Source organism: Dipodomys spectabilis, unplaced genomic scaffold (genome assembly GCF_019054845.1).
Source record: "Dipodomys spectabilis isolate Male_0828 unplaced genomic scaffold, ASM1905484v1 ptg000273l, whole genome shotgun sequence".
Taxonomy (NCBI): Eukaryota; Metazoa; Chordata; class Mammalia; order Rodentia; family Heteromyidae; genus Dipodomys; species Dipodomys spectabilis.
The window spans coordinates 5,156,725-5,171,755 of NW_024870950.1; the positions used below are offsets into that span (position 1 = coordinate 5,156,725).

The 15,031-nt window shown below is 38.3% G+C and overlaps 1 protein-coding gene across 2 annotated transcripts in view; it reads right to left on the reverse strand.

Annotated features, from left to right (window-relative positions):
• Hydin (HYDIN axonemal central pair apparatus protein) overlaps positions 1–15,031 on the reverse strand; it is a 236,973-nt gene that overhangs the window by 130,771 nt on the left and 91,171 nt on the right. For both annotated transcript variants that reach the window (XM_042700777.1, XM_042700776.1), the window contains exons 16-17: positions 13,273–13,437; positions 11,700–11,852 (exon numbers count right to left, since the gene is read on the reverse strand). In XM_042700777.1, coding sequence (XP_042556711.1) covers positions 11,700–11,852; positions 13,273–13,437 — 318 coding nt within the window. The remainder of the gene's footprint in view (positions 1–11,699; positions 11,853–13,272; positions 13,438–15,031) is intronic.

Below are 15,031 nucleotides of genomic sequence, written 5' to 3' on the forward strand. Positions count from 1 at the left end.
CATAGATGGACCTAATAATACACAGGCCCTCTCTCCAGGCCCCCAATCTCCTCTCTTTCTGGCCCCCCCTCTATTCTTCTCCAGTCTCTGCTGAGGATTGAACCCAGAGCCTTGTGCATACAAGGTCAATATTCTGCAACTTAGCTATATCTCTAGATAGTCTCTCTTTAGAGGTCATCTAACTCTGCTCTTTTGTGCTTCAGCCTCACTCTCACTTTCTTTCTTAGAAGGTTTTATTTTAAACAAAACATGCAGGCACACAATGAAAAATTCAAACAGATTCAAAGGGAGAATGTCTCTCAGATCTACGAATGGTTTCTAGTCATTATCCCTGGAGGTAGCCATTGTTAGCAGTTTTCTGTGTATCCTTTCCTATGTATTCTATGGCTAGGAAAAGCATATTTGTATATAAACTTTTCCTTATATAAATAGACAATATAGAATGTCCTGTGCCATCATTGAAACTTTAAATTTTTTATCAAATGTAAACATGCACACAATTTAAAAAATGATATGGCTCTATAAAAGGGGCACTGTGAAACATAGTTATTTGAATCTTCTCTCCAATGGTCATTTACTCAATTTCTGGGCCATTGAAACAGCTGACCACTGTTGGTTCTTTGAGAAATTCTTTTGTTACTTGCTGTTCTATCTCTGTAATCTGCTGCTATGTAACATTTTTTAATTGGACATTATCTAATTACTTCTTCCTATGGAAGGCAATAATAGTTTTATTCTCTTGCTCTATTTACCTTCCTTCCCTCCTTCCCTCCCTCCCTTTTTTCTTTCCTCCCTCCCTCCCTCCCCCCTCTCTTTCTCTTTCTCTTTGTCTCTCTCTCTCTTTTTCTTTTCTTTCTTGTGCTGATCCTAGGCCTTGAACTCAGGGCTTGGGCATTATTCCTGAGCTTTCTGTGATCAAAGCTAGTACTCTACCACTTGAACCACAGCTCCACAGCTTTTTGGTATTTACTAGGCACGCATTCTACTGCTGAGCCATGACAGAATACATGAAACACATCTATTTATGCTATTTTCTAGTCCCCTTTTTGCCTGGTTATTTGAAAATTGTTAGGGATTTGTAGATACAAATTGTAGTTTTCTTCTTCCAGTGATGATATGTTTGCTTCTTGGAAAGCTGTGAAAGGATTAGCAATCCTGAATCTCCTTCATCCAGGAATAATTTGAGTTAGGATCTGTTCTAGGTTACTTTGTTCCTAGTGTATGGAATTTAGAGTCCTAACTCCAAGTTTGGGAGGTGTACTGGAATTGCCCATTTATTTCCTTGGCCCATCCTGACTCAAAATTTGACCTCACTAATCTGATGTGTTGTTGTTGTTGTTGTTTTGCTACTTTCAACTTTTCAACCACATCTGAAACCATCTAGAGAAGAGACTCTATATAAATCTTTATCTCTGGGTGTTCTTTTCTCTGATTTGCCACCAGATTAATTGGTCAGTCCCTGATTCCCTTAGATTCATATCTTTCTAAATAATTTTGTTATGTTTCATCATCATATTTTATTAACTTTATTTATTGTTTATGTGGAACCATGGAATTGAACCCATGCATGCTAGGCAAGCCCTCTACCACTAAGCCACATTCCCTGCCCTCATATTGTCTTAAATATTTTTTAAGGCTTTTCTCTTTTTCATACAGAGGGATACTTTGAAATGATCTACCTATTTATTTGTGGAAAAAGTCTATAAGAATTATAAAGCCAACTAGGGGAGCAAGTATATGTAATACACATTGCTTTCAAGTAATATGCAGCAATTATATTTTAGGTTACTAGGTTGACACCCTGGAATAAAGACCATAAAGTTCCATCTTAAAGTCATTGCCTTCTCAAGACTCAGTAAAAGTTAAGCAAAAGGAAACAAGACCACTCCTGAGCACACTGGCATGATTTACGCAAAGCTAGGGGACATCTGTACAAATAAATAAGCTCCAAGAAGATGAGAGTCATAAAGCTAATGTGTCTAAAATTTCCACATAGCAATTTGTTTCCTGATAAATCTGTTTCTTTATAAGATGGCCTCCCTGTCAAAACTTTAGAAAAACAAGTGAAAGGTGATGAAAAGGCAGCATTAAAACTCCCATTTCACAGAGCTCTGTTCTAGATAGATCAGTTTATTTCCAGACCTTAGGACCTACCTCACTCTCATTTCTTTTTTGCTTTTTTAGGTAAGAAAGAAAAACAAAACACACTCTGATATAATACCACAAAAATGTCTTCCTACAAGCCATTTCCCCTGGCTCTTTTTGTATGATGAGAAATAATAATCAAATATATTTTTATTCAATGCTTATTTTTAATAGGCATTATATATATATTGTTTAATATTCTAGGTATCATTATCACCATTGCCAGTCCTGGGGCTTGAACTCAGGGCCTGGGCACTGTCCTTGAGTTTCTTTTGCTCAAGGCTAGCACTCTACCACTTAACTTATAGTGCCACTTCCAGCTTTTTCTGTTTATGTTGTACTTGCATGAACCCAGGGCTTCATGCAAGCTAGGCAATCACATTCTCAGCCCATCCTTACTCTTACATACCACCTCAAGAGTCATACTCAATAACCTTCATTTAATGACTACCATAGGTAAGACAGTTATACCTAGATGCATCCCAGTTTAATGTGCTATCATTCCATTGAGATGTTTTTCTTCTAAAGCATTCAACTTAATGTTGTACATAATAATTCCGTGGCAACTAACATTTAAAAATCTATACTCCAAGTGCCATCATATAGGAAGTTCTACCATATAATATATGTCTCTCAGGTCTCTGTTCTTTTACTTGGGACAATGAAGAGGAAATAGGACTGAGGAAGATTATGATGTTTTCTCTTACAGACATTATAATGTCTTGATGGATGTGTATTGAGGTTTCATATCATTAATAAATCTGCACATGATGCCACATAACATATTTCTTGTTTTTTGTATAAAAGTATGTATTTCATTTGGAACTGACTTCATGTTGAATTATGACTAACTACCACCAGGGCATGAAACAGGCAAGTAAGTGATTTAGTTGTAATGACGGTAGTGACCAGCTCTTAAAAGTGACCTGAGTTGGGCCAATGATGATGCTGGTTTAGGGAAAGAAGTTATAAATTTTCATTCAGGAAGGAAGATAGGATTAGAAGGAAAAAAAAAACTCCCACATTTGACCTTAAGAAGAGTTTCATCTTAAGCTTTTGTGATGACAGGCACTAACTATATATTGGAATAACAATTAATAGGAAAAACAACTCACTAAAACTAATTAATTAAAATCTGAGACAGGCAGAATGAAGATAGATAGGTTTGTAAGACATGAAAAAAACCCTAAGATATTTTTCATTTATCATTTCTTTTCTGGACAACTCCCCAGTGACAAGGGAACCAAATCCCCTCCTTTCATTTTGACTTTAGTTTATTCTCAAACTAATCATAGTCAGCCAGTCGAACTGTCACTCTAAATTCTGGGAAGGTGCTGACCCATCATGTTAACTAAGGTCCAGTCAATACTTTCCCTTCTCTCACTGTGCTTTATAATCAATTTGGCCTCAGGAATTTGTCTTCTGGGTTTCACATTTAGCTTTGCCAAAGTGAACAAAGGTCTCAGGTGGGATATGGAGTAAGCAGCTTATAGTTCTCTGTCAATCTCAAACTTTTGCTTCTGGAACTCTCTGGATGTTACTCATTGACATCCTCTTGTCACTAAATGGGTGACGTGGGATGACTCAGCAAGAGCCCTAATCCACTCTGGAATGGCCATTAATTAGTTAAGTAATTATTTTGTGCTGGTTCCCAGGCTCTTTTGTTCATGCTTGGCTTTTTCTTTTTCTGCTTCAGCTCGAGTGCTCTTTCTTACTTAAGCCACATTTCCACTTTTGGGTGTTTTAGTTTTTTTATTTTTATTTTTTGATTAGTCAAGATCTTAGTACATATATGTATGTATATATATTTATATAGTTTTCTGTTTTTTCTTTTGTTATCTTTAAGAAGTTGTACAAAGGAGTTTCCATGTAAAAAAGAAGTTTCTATGGACTCAATAAATCTTGATCAATATCACCCCTTTCAACATCCTCATAGTATATATTTCTTTTTCTGTTTTTTTTTTGTGTGTGTGTGTGTGCTGGTCCTGGGGCTTGAACTCAAGGCCTGGGCTCTGTCCCTGAGCTTTTGTGCTCAAGGGTATCACTCTACCACTTGAGCCACAGCTTCACTTCCATCTTTTTGGTCTTTAATTGGAGATGAAGAGTCTCATGGACTTTCCTGCCTGGGTTAGCTTCAAACTGTGATCCTTAGATCTCAGCCTCCTGAGTAGCTAGCTAGGATTACAGGTATGAGCCACTGGCACCTAGAATGTATATCTTTTCTTTCTTTATGTTTTATTTTAGTTTTTTATTAATCTTGGCCATTGTGATCAAGTTAATTCCCCCCAAAACCACACCATTAATGAGTGGACTAAAGACTTAAAGAATGACTTCTCTGATGAAGAAATAAGAATGGCCAATAGACATATAAAGAAATGCTCAACTTCTCTGGCCATAAAAGATGCAAATCAAAACAACATTGAGGTTCCACCTCACCCCAGTTAGAATGGCTATAATCAAGTACTCTAATAACAACAGATGTTGGAGGGGATGTGGTCAAAAGGGAACGCAATTGCACTGTTGCTGGGAGTGTAAACTTGTTCATCCACTCTGGAAAGCAGTATGGAGGTTCCTCAAAAGATTCCACATAGAGTTCCCCTATGGCCCAGCAATCCCACTTCTGGGAATTTACCCAAATGATCAGTTCTAGTTTTTGAAAAACAGTCACTTCTCTGCAATTAAAAGGATTAATATTGGAGTATCTTTCACAAAGGTTTAATTTGCTCTCCTTTAAGCACACTTGGTCTACATGGTCTCTATTGCTCCATTGGTATAGAAGATGATGCTTGCTTTTTTAATCTATGCATGTTTGGGCATTATGAAGAAGAAACTGTATTCCTTGGAAACGCTGCACTTCTGTGTTTGTGTGCGTACACACTTTTAGCAATAAAGTAGCAAATCAATGAGTTTAAGCTTTAAAATGAATCTTTTACTCTACCATATAGAAAGCTGTGATGAAATATTGAAAAAAAATGGAACTAAGATAGTAGCTCAGGTAGTAGAGTGCCTGTCTAAGAACCACAAGGCCCTAAATTCAAACCAATACTCCAAAAAATTTTTGTCTTTTCTTTTTTTTTTTTGGTACCGGGGATCGAACCCAGGACGTTGCACTTGCTAGGCAAGCGCTTTGCCACTGAGCTACATCCTAGCCCTCCAAAAAATTTTTTTTGAATGAAGAGCTAGGAATAATTGTATTAAAAATGAGATACTTCATATGGACCACAAATGGAAAAGAGAGGTCTGAAGCTACAGACTTGGTAGGCTTCCAGATTCTGAAATCAGTAACGGCATGTCAAAGGAGAACGACAGCCCCACAGATCCTGTAGGAACACAGGCCAGCGTTCCTAGCCAAGGCAGCCTCCTGTGTGCCTGAGAAACCTGAATAAGCTGTAATGTTCTCGAGTCTGTATAGTGCACACATTTATGTTACTGGGGGTGAACATAGGGTAGTGAGATAGAGAAAGCCCGTAGTCACTGGCCTGACTAAACCAGACTTTCTCTCTAATGTCTGCATGGAAAAGCTGGCTCAAGACTTGATTCTGGACTAGTGACCACTATCAGTGTGAAGGCAAATGTAAAAATGCCAGAAAGGAAAGTTGTGAGCACTGAGAATGGGAGACAAACATGTTCCATGCCAGATTCATTTATAATTTGAAATTCCAAACACTCAGAAGAACAGCTGTAAACAATCAGGTAATTAATTTATTTTTGAGCAATTAATATCACAAACTGAAATTGATTAGGAAGTGCACCTGAGATCCTCAAGGAGCTGCAGAATGGGATAATATATATAATAAAACAAAGGATTAAAAAATTACTATGACATGTGACCAATAAATAACCAATTACAAATCTGAGTGTTAAAAATACAGCCAATGAACAATACAGCCAATGACATTAAATTGAAAATGTAGATAGCTGTGATAAAGACCAAGACAAAATTTGTAAATTAGAACACACCATCAAGGATGCATAAAGGAAAGATGGAGAGGTAAAATATTTATAAGAAATAAAATAAAAATGATTTGTAGGATAGAACAAAGAAAAATACTAGTACTAGTACAAATACAGCTGTGTGTGTGTGTGTGTGTGTGTGTGTGTGTGTGCATGTGTGTGTGTGTCCCCTCAAAGTAGCAAATCTGAAATAATGGGTAAACATCTTTCCAGAATTTAAGGCTGAAGTCCTCTGATACATTAGAGAGAAATTTATAAAATCAAGCATAACAAGACAACCTTAATATCAGCTAATAAGAAAAAGTCAAATTACTCATGAAGGAACAATAATCAGACTAATAGAATTGTTTTTATCAGTAACCATTAATGCCAAAGGTCAGTTTCAACAAATTCAAAAGAATGTAGCTCTTGAGTTTTTCTTTATTAAAATATGTTAAAGGTTGGAGGCATGGTCCAACTGATAGGGTTCTTGCCTTATCAAGGCACTATATAATACAAAAAATTAAGTTAAATGTACATAGTCCCTGACCCTCTGGAATCAAGCTATTTCTGTGATTAAATGCAAAAGAGCTATTTTAAAATATGGGTCTCAAGAATGAGATGATTGAGTTATTTCATTAGAACTAAATAAATATTAGCCATAATTAATGTCATAATAATTATCAACCAGGTACGGGCAATTCAGTGCAGAGACTATTGTCATTTAAAAAGAGATTTATAAACAAATACATATAGAAAGAGAAAGCAAGTCCCTAAGGAAGTAAAGAAATTACCCAGTGGTTGAGGATTTGAAGGGGAGGTGAAGGTTCAGGATTTCCTTGACTGCCATATCACGATGTTTGGGTCTGGGATGTGACTAAGAAAAAAAAATGTTTTAAAAAAACTGTGTTCATAAACAAAGGAGGAGGCTGCAATACTTGGTAAGGAATGTACGCATTATCCTGCCCATGTAATTATAACCCCTCTGTACAGTATGTTCACAAATAAAATAAAATATTAAAAAAAAAAGAACTGTGTTCAATGGATGCATCAGGATTCCTCTTTCCAGACTCTAGGAATTTTAAATATCAAACAACAAAGGCCTCTCCCTTCAGATCACAGAGGCAGAGACCACTGCAAAGAGGTCTCAGTACCAGGTAACCCCAGGTATTACTGGCATCTGAACCCAGTGTTTTGAGCTAACTGTATCCAAAGCCAAACTAGAGCTAGGAGGATGAATAAAAGGATTCCAGATGCTTATAAACAAGTACAGAGCAATGCACTTGTTCTGTCTACCTAAAGAAACCCAGGAAAATAAGTCATTTCTCCTCCAGCCCAGTACTGAGGTCCTCAGGGCCCTGCCATATTCTTACCTCATTTCTGCTGAGAAATGAGCCCTCTGTGGACAAGCAGAGTACATTCTCTCCCAAAAGGGTCTTTCCACAATCTGTTCTCCCATTTGGATAGTTTTACCCCTCCAAACCAGAGGGAGCTAATTCTATTGTTCCAAATAAGTCACTTCCCTGGCAACTTGCAGGACAAGTTGGTGTTCTCCATGTTCCAAAGCCAAGGTGACACTACTGTGCCAGGCCGAGTGCTCCTCCTTACGAGAATCAATTTATTTTACACTCAGGATAAGTGAAACTTTAATGGAATAAGATATACAGATATAAATCCCCCTCTGTTTCTGCACTTCATATTAGATCAAGAGGGTCTAACTATCAGTTTTGTAAAGAAAACGTTTGTTTTGACGCCTACTTATGCCAAACTTCTCTTTCTGTGAAGTTCACATTTGTTTTGTGTCACTGGTCTTCTCAACAACTTTGTAAAAGGTGTTTCCAGCCTCCCACCTTCTCTGACCACTCTGGCTTGGCAAGTTTCCTTGCCAAGAGAGAACTTAATCACAGTGGCTGCCATGATGGGTGGCCACATGTGAAGCCGAGTAGCAGATGGCTGACCACAGGGGCCGTATCTGGGAAGGGATGACATTCATTGACAGCCAAGAAAGAAAAGCGAATAACCCTTTCTGTCAGGACAGCCAGCAGAAAGAAAGATCACTCGGCACTTGTTGCCTATAGCAAGCTTAGTTTAGGAGACAAGCAACTATTAACTGAAATTCTCAATAATCACTGTTAGTGACTGTGAAGGCTTATTATGGTATCAGGTTGAAATGGACATCAGTGTCTTCCCACGGTAGTTAGTTTCCAAGTTAGCATAATTCAATTTCAATAACATCAATATGCATTTGCTTGGAAATCCACAAAAATCCCAGCTGAAATATGAAAGGAATTTAATTTGCCCCTGTGAGAACTACACTTGACTAATTTCATGCTATAACTCAATAAATACCAGTTCTCCAGGAGCAGATGGAGGGAAAATCACACCCTATAGTATATCATTTATATCACACATTTGGAAATTTGAAACTGGCTTAAGAAAACATTCAAGAACTGAAAGATAGAATTATGAAAACTTTGTGGAAAAGAAAAATATCCTAGTTTAACAAGCCAATTGGGTCATTCAGGACACAGCTTACATTAGTTAATGGATCCTTCATGCACTTTGTTTTCTTTTTGTTTTTGCCAGTCCTAGGGCTTGAACTCAGGTCTGGGTAATATCCCTGCTTCTTTTGCTCAAGGCTAGCATTCTGCTACTTGAGTCACAGCGCCACTTCTGGCTTTTTCTGTTTATGTGGCACTGAGAATCAAACCCAGGGCTTCATGCATGCTAGGCAAGCACTCTACCACTAATCTACATTCCCAGCCCCATTTTCTGTTTTCTTGATATATACCAAAAGTTGCCATAAAAAGTGAAATGTGGAAGCTGGAACATGTGTTGTTGGGAGAAGGGCCAAAGAGAAGGAGGCAGACAAATGGAGAGAGGAAGGGCAGGCAAAGGAAGTCATAATATTCAATGTATATATGGGAAATTAAAGGTAAATTAAAGGGATGGACGAAGTTGAAAGAGATGGAAAAAATGAAATGAGTGACACTGACCAAGATGCATTGTACTTACAAAATGACATACCAATTTGAAAACCCTTTGCACAACTAAAGGATAATAAAAAATAAATTAAAAAGCTGAAATTTTGGAGACCTTTGAGAATTAAAAGGGTTAGTATTGTGTATGTAGTAAGCTTCCTTGGGTTACCTACCTCCTTCCTTCCTCTGTCATCTGTAAGGCCCTGCAGTGTCTACCCTCAGATGCTGGTGCTTTTCCTCTCTACTGTGAACACTAGGAAGCAATATTTCTTAGACAAGGCCTCATTATTTCTACCGAACACATCCTGTTCATCAACTAATTGGGTGACGACTAGAGATAATGTGTTCTCTACAGGCTCTTTCTTTAACCATTTGTAAGCAAATTCTTTACACAAGATCTACGAAGTGCTGGAGCAGGATTGTAATTGTGTTGGAACTTAGGTGTTAAAAATGGCAGCCTTTCAAAGGACATAGCTAGCAAGATCAATTAAAAACCCATGGGTTGGAAGAAGATCTTCACTAGCCATACAACTTGGAACTCAAAAAATTAAATCCCCCAACAACAAATCCTCAAAGAAACAACTACCTGATAAATAAGTGGGCTAAAGACTTAAAGAGAAACTTCTCTGAAGAGGAAATAAGAATAGACACATGAAGAAATGCTCAGCCTCTTTAGTCATAAAAGAAATGCAAATCAAAACAACATTGAAATTCTACCTCACTCCAGTTGGAACGGCTATAATCAAGAACTCTAATAACAACAGATGCTGGAGGGGATGTGGACAGAAGGGAACCCTACTGCATTGTTGGTGGGAGTGTAAACTTGTCCCTCAAAAGACTCCACATAGAGCTCCCCTACAACCCAGCAATCCCACTTTTGGGCATTTACCCAAATGATCACAAACAAGGCCACACTAAGGCTACCAGCACAACTATGTTTATCGCAGCATTATTTACCATAGCTAAGATATGGAAGCAACCCAAATGCCCCTTAGTAGATGAATGGATCAAGAAAAAGTGTTTTATACACACACACACACACACACACACACACACACACACACACAAAATGGAATTCTATGCCTCCATCAGAAAGAATGACATTGCCCCATTTGTTAGGCAATGGAAAGACTTGGAAAAAATCATATTAAGTGAAGAAAGCCAGGCCCAAAGAAACATAGGTCCCATGGTTTCCCTTATCTGCAATAACTAGTACATGTGTAGGACAAGCAGAAAAGGCCAAAAGCTATGTACATATGACAATATAAGATGATGTTAAGCAAAATGAACCCCAAGAAAGAGATACAAATATCTTTTTTTCTTTCTTGCTATTGTTTCTAACATATTTATAATGTACCACGTGATTTTTTTTTTTTGTTGCCTTGTATGTTCCTCCCCCACTGTATTTGATGTCGGTGCACTGCATCTTGTATATACACTTCTCTAATTTGGGGAGGGGAAGGGAAAAAACAAAATGCTTAAATAAGGATATAGGTTGACCCTTGTAACAATGAGATGTACAAAACACTATGTTGAAAACGAACTTTACAACTTCAGTTGAGGGGGTGGTGGTAGTTGTGGAGGTGGGAAGGAAGGGAATGTAGGGGGGAAAACAAAGGAGGAGGCAACAATGCTCAATAGGAAATATACTTACTACCTGTTCATGTAAGTGTAACCCCTCTGTACAGCATTTTTACAATAAAAAAAAAAAGAAATGGCAGTCTTTGTAAGGAAAAAGTAAAATGCTAATAAAGGTAAATCATGATAAAAATAAGTGGGACCAATGTCTGGTTAGCTATTACAAATCAGCAGAAAAGTATCACCTCATTCATTTCATAATTACTTTTATAAAATTAATTACATTTGATTCCCCAGAATCTACAAATGCTGAACCTAAATGTTAACTGTCATTCAAATGGCAACAATTTGGGGACAGAAAGAGGGCTAAAGCAGTTAAACTTTTATATTTAAATTTATAAAAACCATTTTTAAAATTAAGGGTACTTTGAGTCCTAGACCAGAAATTCCCAAACTGTGTAAACCATCCCCATTCCTTTATAATACCTTTGCTTTTGTAGTTTAAGAGATCTGTCATTATAAAGTACACAGAAATAAGAGATTCATTTAAAAAACACATTTCTCCTTGTATCTGTCTTTGCTTTGTTGTTTCCTTTACTTCCTGCTTTTAGAAAATATTACCTTGTATTTCATACATTCTTACAAACCTTAAATACTCTAGAAGGAAGAGGGAATCAAAATAGAATAAACATACTAATAAATTTGTAGCTATGAGTATTCCCATTAAGGGAAATGCTTCCATTTACAGAGAGATATTTAAGAGTTGTTCTTCAAAGGTCAGGATACTGGGCTTGGAGACTTTAGGTGAAAGAACTGAATTACTGTGAAGGATCTTCTTCTGAGATTATATGAAAGGTATCTGCTTACCAAAAGATATGCACATTGTGTTTCTTGGTGGACAAAATGAATATAATAAGAAAGTTGGGGTTGGGATGACACAGTTTAACATAGTTTAGCCACACAAATCTCTGCTTTCTGGTGCTTACTTTGGAGACATAGTGCATATACCATCCATAAGACTAAGATCTGTTTTCATCACATGACAACCCATAATTTACTCACCATGTATGCCCGAAAGTATGCAGGAATAAAGGACTGATTGGATAGGCTGAGGATCCTCGTAGAGTCCTTTAAGACATAGATTTCGCCAAAATCAACTTGATGAGGATGTATGTAGATGACTGGGCCTTCTCCAATGCTCTTTACCTGACAAACCTATGTTCCAGGCAAGAGGAGGAAACAGGATCAGCTGAAAATAGCTAGCAGGGTCATAAAATCATGGTTATGGGAACTGTTCCCACTGGTACTCTGTAATCAAAGGGATGCACAGGTGGCCATTTAGGGTCAGGACATTTAGAATATAGCCTAGAATTCCTCCCTAGGGATGGTCATCTTCCCCTGAGCCCACACTAAGGGGAAATAAAGAGGGCTGCTCTGTCCCACAAAGCTCTCTTCCTTCAACAACATTCAGAGATGGAGTTCACAGCTATGCTTCAGCATCAGATGGCATTTGGTTTGAGTCTTTGTTCTGTCATTTTACTGGAGGCAGGGTATTGCACACAACTGTGCAGGTGGATCATAAAATACACTTGGCATTATGTGTGCCAGAGAAGATGGGCCCTTGTCTTTTATAGCACACTGTCTGTCCTCCTCGTAAGCTGAATCTACAGGGTGTAGTGGTGTAATAGTGAGCAGAGAAGGAGATATGATGTCAAATTTTGGGTTGACCTGCCTTTCTGATGATGCTTTGTAAATCAGACCACATATATATGGCATCTTATAGGGAAGAATTAAGAGTAAAATCCTACCAGAGGTGGGGAACCACCTCTGCAAGCTGGTATCAACATTTACCTTGCTATTTAAAAAGTACTACAGGTTGACCCATTGTAACAATGAGATGTACAAGACACTATGTTGAACAACGAACTTTACAATTTAGGTGGGGGGAAAGGGGGAGTGTGGTTGTGGAAGTTGAAGGGAAGGGATGGTAGGGGAAAAACAAAGGAGGAGGCAACAATGCTTGATAAGAAATGTACTCATTACCTTGCTCATGTAACTAACCCATCTGTACAGTATTTTCACAATAAAAAACTTATTAAAAAGTACTAGGATTTATTGAATTTCTGATCCTCTCTGTGGTTGCCTTGGCAGGATTAGAAATAATTTTATTGGCCTTATATGGCCAATGGATGGACATTCTCTATCCCTGAAAGCAATCAGAATCACTTCAAACAAATATAGATTGACATCAGCCAGCTCTAAGTTTACCAAATGTCCAGGAATACAGAGCCTCATCAGAGACTCAAGATTTGGTTCAACCTTCCACATCACAGATGAAGAAGGGCCGTGTGTGTGTGTGTGTGTGTGTGTGTGTGTGTGTGTGTGTGTGTGTGTGTGTGTGTGACTTCTGATACTTGAGTTAGGCTAAAGACCAATTGCTATAAAATCCTACTACCTTTAATGTCTCTGCAAATAGATTCCCGATATCATGGTATTTCATGATTGTAGAAAGAAAATGTAAGACTACAAATACTAGAGGGTATATGACTGTGGTATGTTCCTGAAAGGAAGACTTTAGAAATACTTGATAAGAAGCATGGTGGTTTCAACTGTAGTGCTGAGAATTGGCTCTCACCAGAGGGGGGTCCTGGCTCCCCAAAATGGAGATATAAACCTTGGACCCGTGTTCTCCAATAGCCTGAGTCTCCAGAGTCAGTGGTATATGTACAGTGCTATGGGGACAGATGACCCCACAGGGGCTAGAGCTGGAAAGCAGCACAGTAGGCGAGTTCTCATAAACCTGGAGAAAGACAAGCCAAGGGTAAGAAAGCCATTCAAGGCAAGGAACAAATGTCATATTCATTTATCTTGAAGTAAAAGTTGTCCTTAGTTCATGGGAAGTCTTCAGGAATGCCTCATTTTTAAGAAAGTCCAAGGTGATGAGTACTTGATTTAGCCACAAAAGAGTTTTGTCACATGGAGGCCAAAGTCAAGGTACCCATCACAGCAATTTGCAGAAAGGATCTACCACATGAATGAGAGTAGGCCAGCAGTCTTTCACACCAAGTTCTTAACCTGGTCCCCCTTACATCATGCTTCATTCCCTGTCATCTTGCCCCTTTGTACTCCATTAACAGAGGCCATACTATCACACCTTTCTGAGAACAGGTTGCTCCATCCCACCTCCAATCCTATGTATGCTGGTTCCTCTTCCTAGAATGCTGTTCCCTTCCCTGATACATCCTTCATGGGTTTTCCTCACCTCAGGCACCTCTAAAGCTCTATGGTGGGGATTTTTGCCTCTGCTCTTGGGGAGTACACTGTAAGGCCCTTTCCCACAGCAGGCACTGACAGCACAGACCATCTGCAAGTCTTTACTCCATGGCTAGAGAGTTGTTTGGGCATAGCCCCGCTACTGCTCTCTATATATCCAGTTTTAGTCCCCAAACATATACTTAATACATGTTTTTTTTTTTACATGAGTGTATGAATGAATGGATGGATGAATCAATCAGACCCCTGTTCTCCAGTGTATTACAAGTTCTCATGCAGCAACAAAAACAAATGAATAAAGTTTTAAAAATCCCAAAGTCAGAGAACAATGGACAGGGTGGCATTGATCAAGGAGTGACATTGTCCTCATTATCTGATTTAGGGACTTGAAATCCCTTTGTACAATTACGTAAAAAATATCCCGAAGTCAATCAGGTTTGGGTAATCCTGAGAAACACCTCTAAGAACTTAAGCTCCTTGGGAGAATGACAGAGCATGTGGGTTCTACTCTTTTGCAGGATCCCATCTTTCTGGTATGGCCTAGCATGGCCCAATCACATTCTACCTCTCTGTGCAACACTGCTCTGGCCATGCTTCTGGGGCCTGAAGAAAAAGGAAAAATCAGCAATGCTCTCTTTATCCAAATGTTGGTATTTTGCTCCTAATGAGATTTTAAATTAATTTTGACCTTTTAGAATATTGCATACATATGCATAATGCATATGTATTTCTTACAAAAAGATATTAGCATCTATTAGTTACACAAGGGGGATTTCATTGTGATATTTCCATGCATGCATGCAAAGTATCCTGATCAAACTCCACTCTTGTTATCCTCTCTCATATATCACTTTCCCCAAAACAACTCCAATAGGTTTCATTGTACCATTTACATACATGCCTGTAAAGTACTCTGACCATATTCACCTTCTGACTAGCTTCCCCGAAAATTCTCTCCCAAGGCAAGTGTCTCATTCTAGCTCTGTTGTATAGAAATTGCTTCTATGATCTCAGATGCAGACTCTGCCCCTGAGTTCTTGAGATGCCAGTGTACCATGCATGGCCAGCCTATCTTCCTATGGAGCATCTGTGTGTTAGGCCTACCTCAAAACTGGACCCTT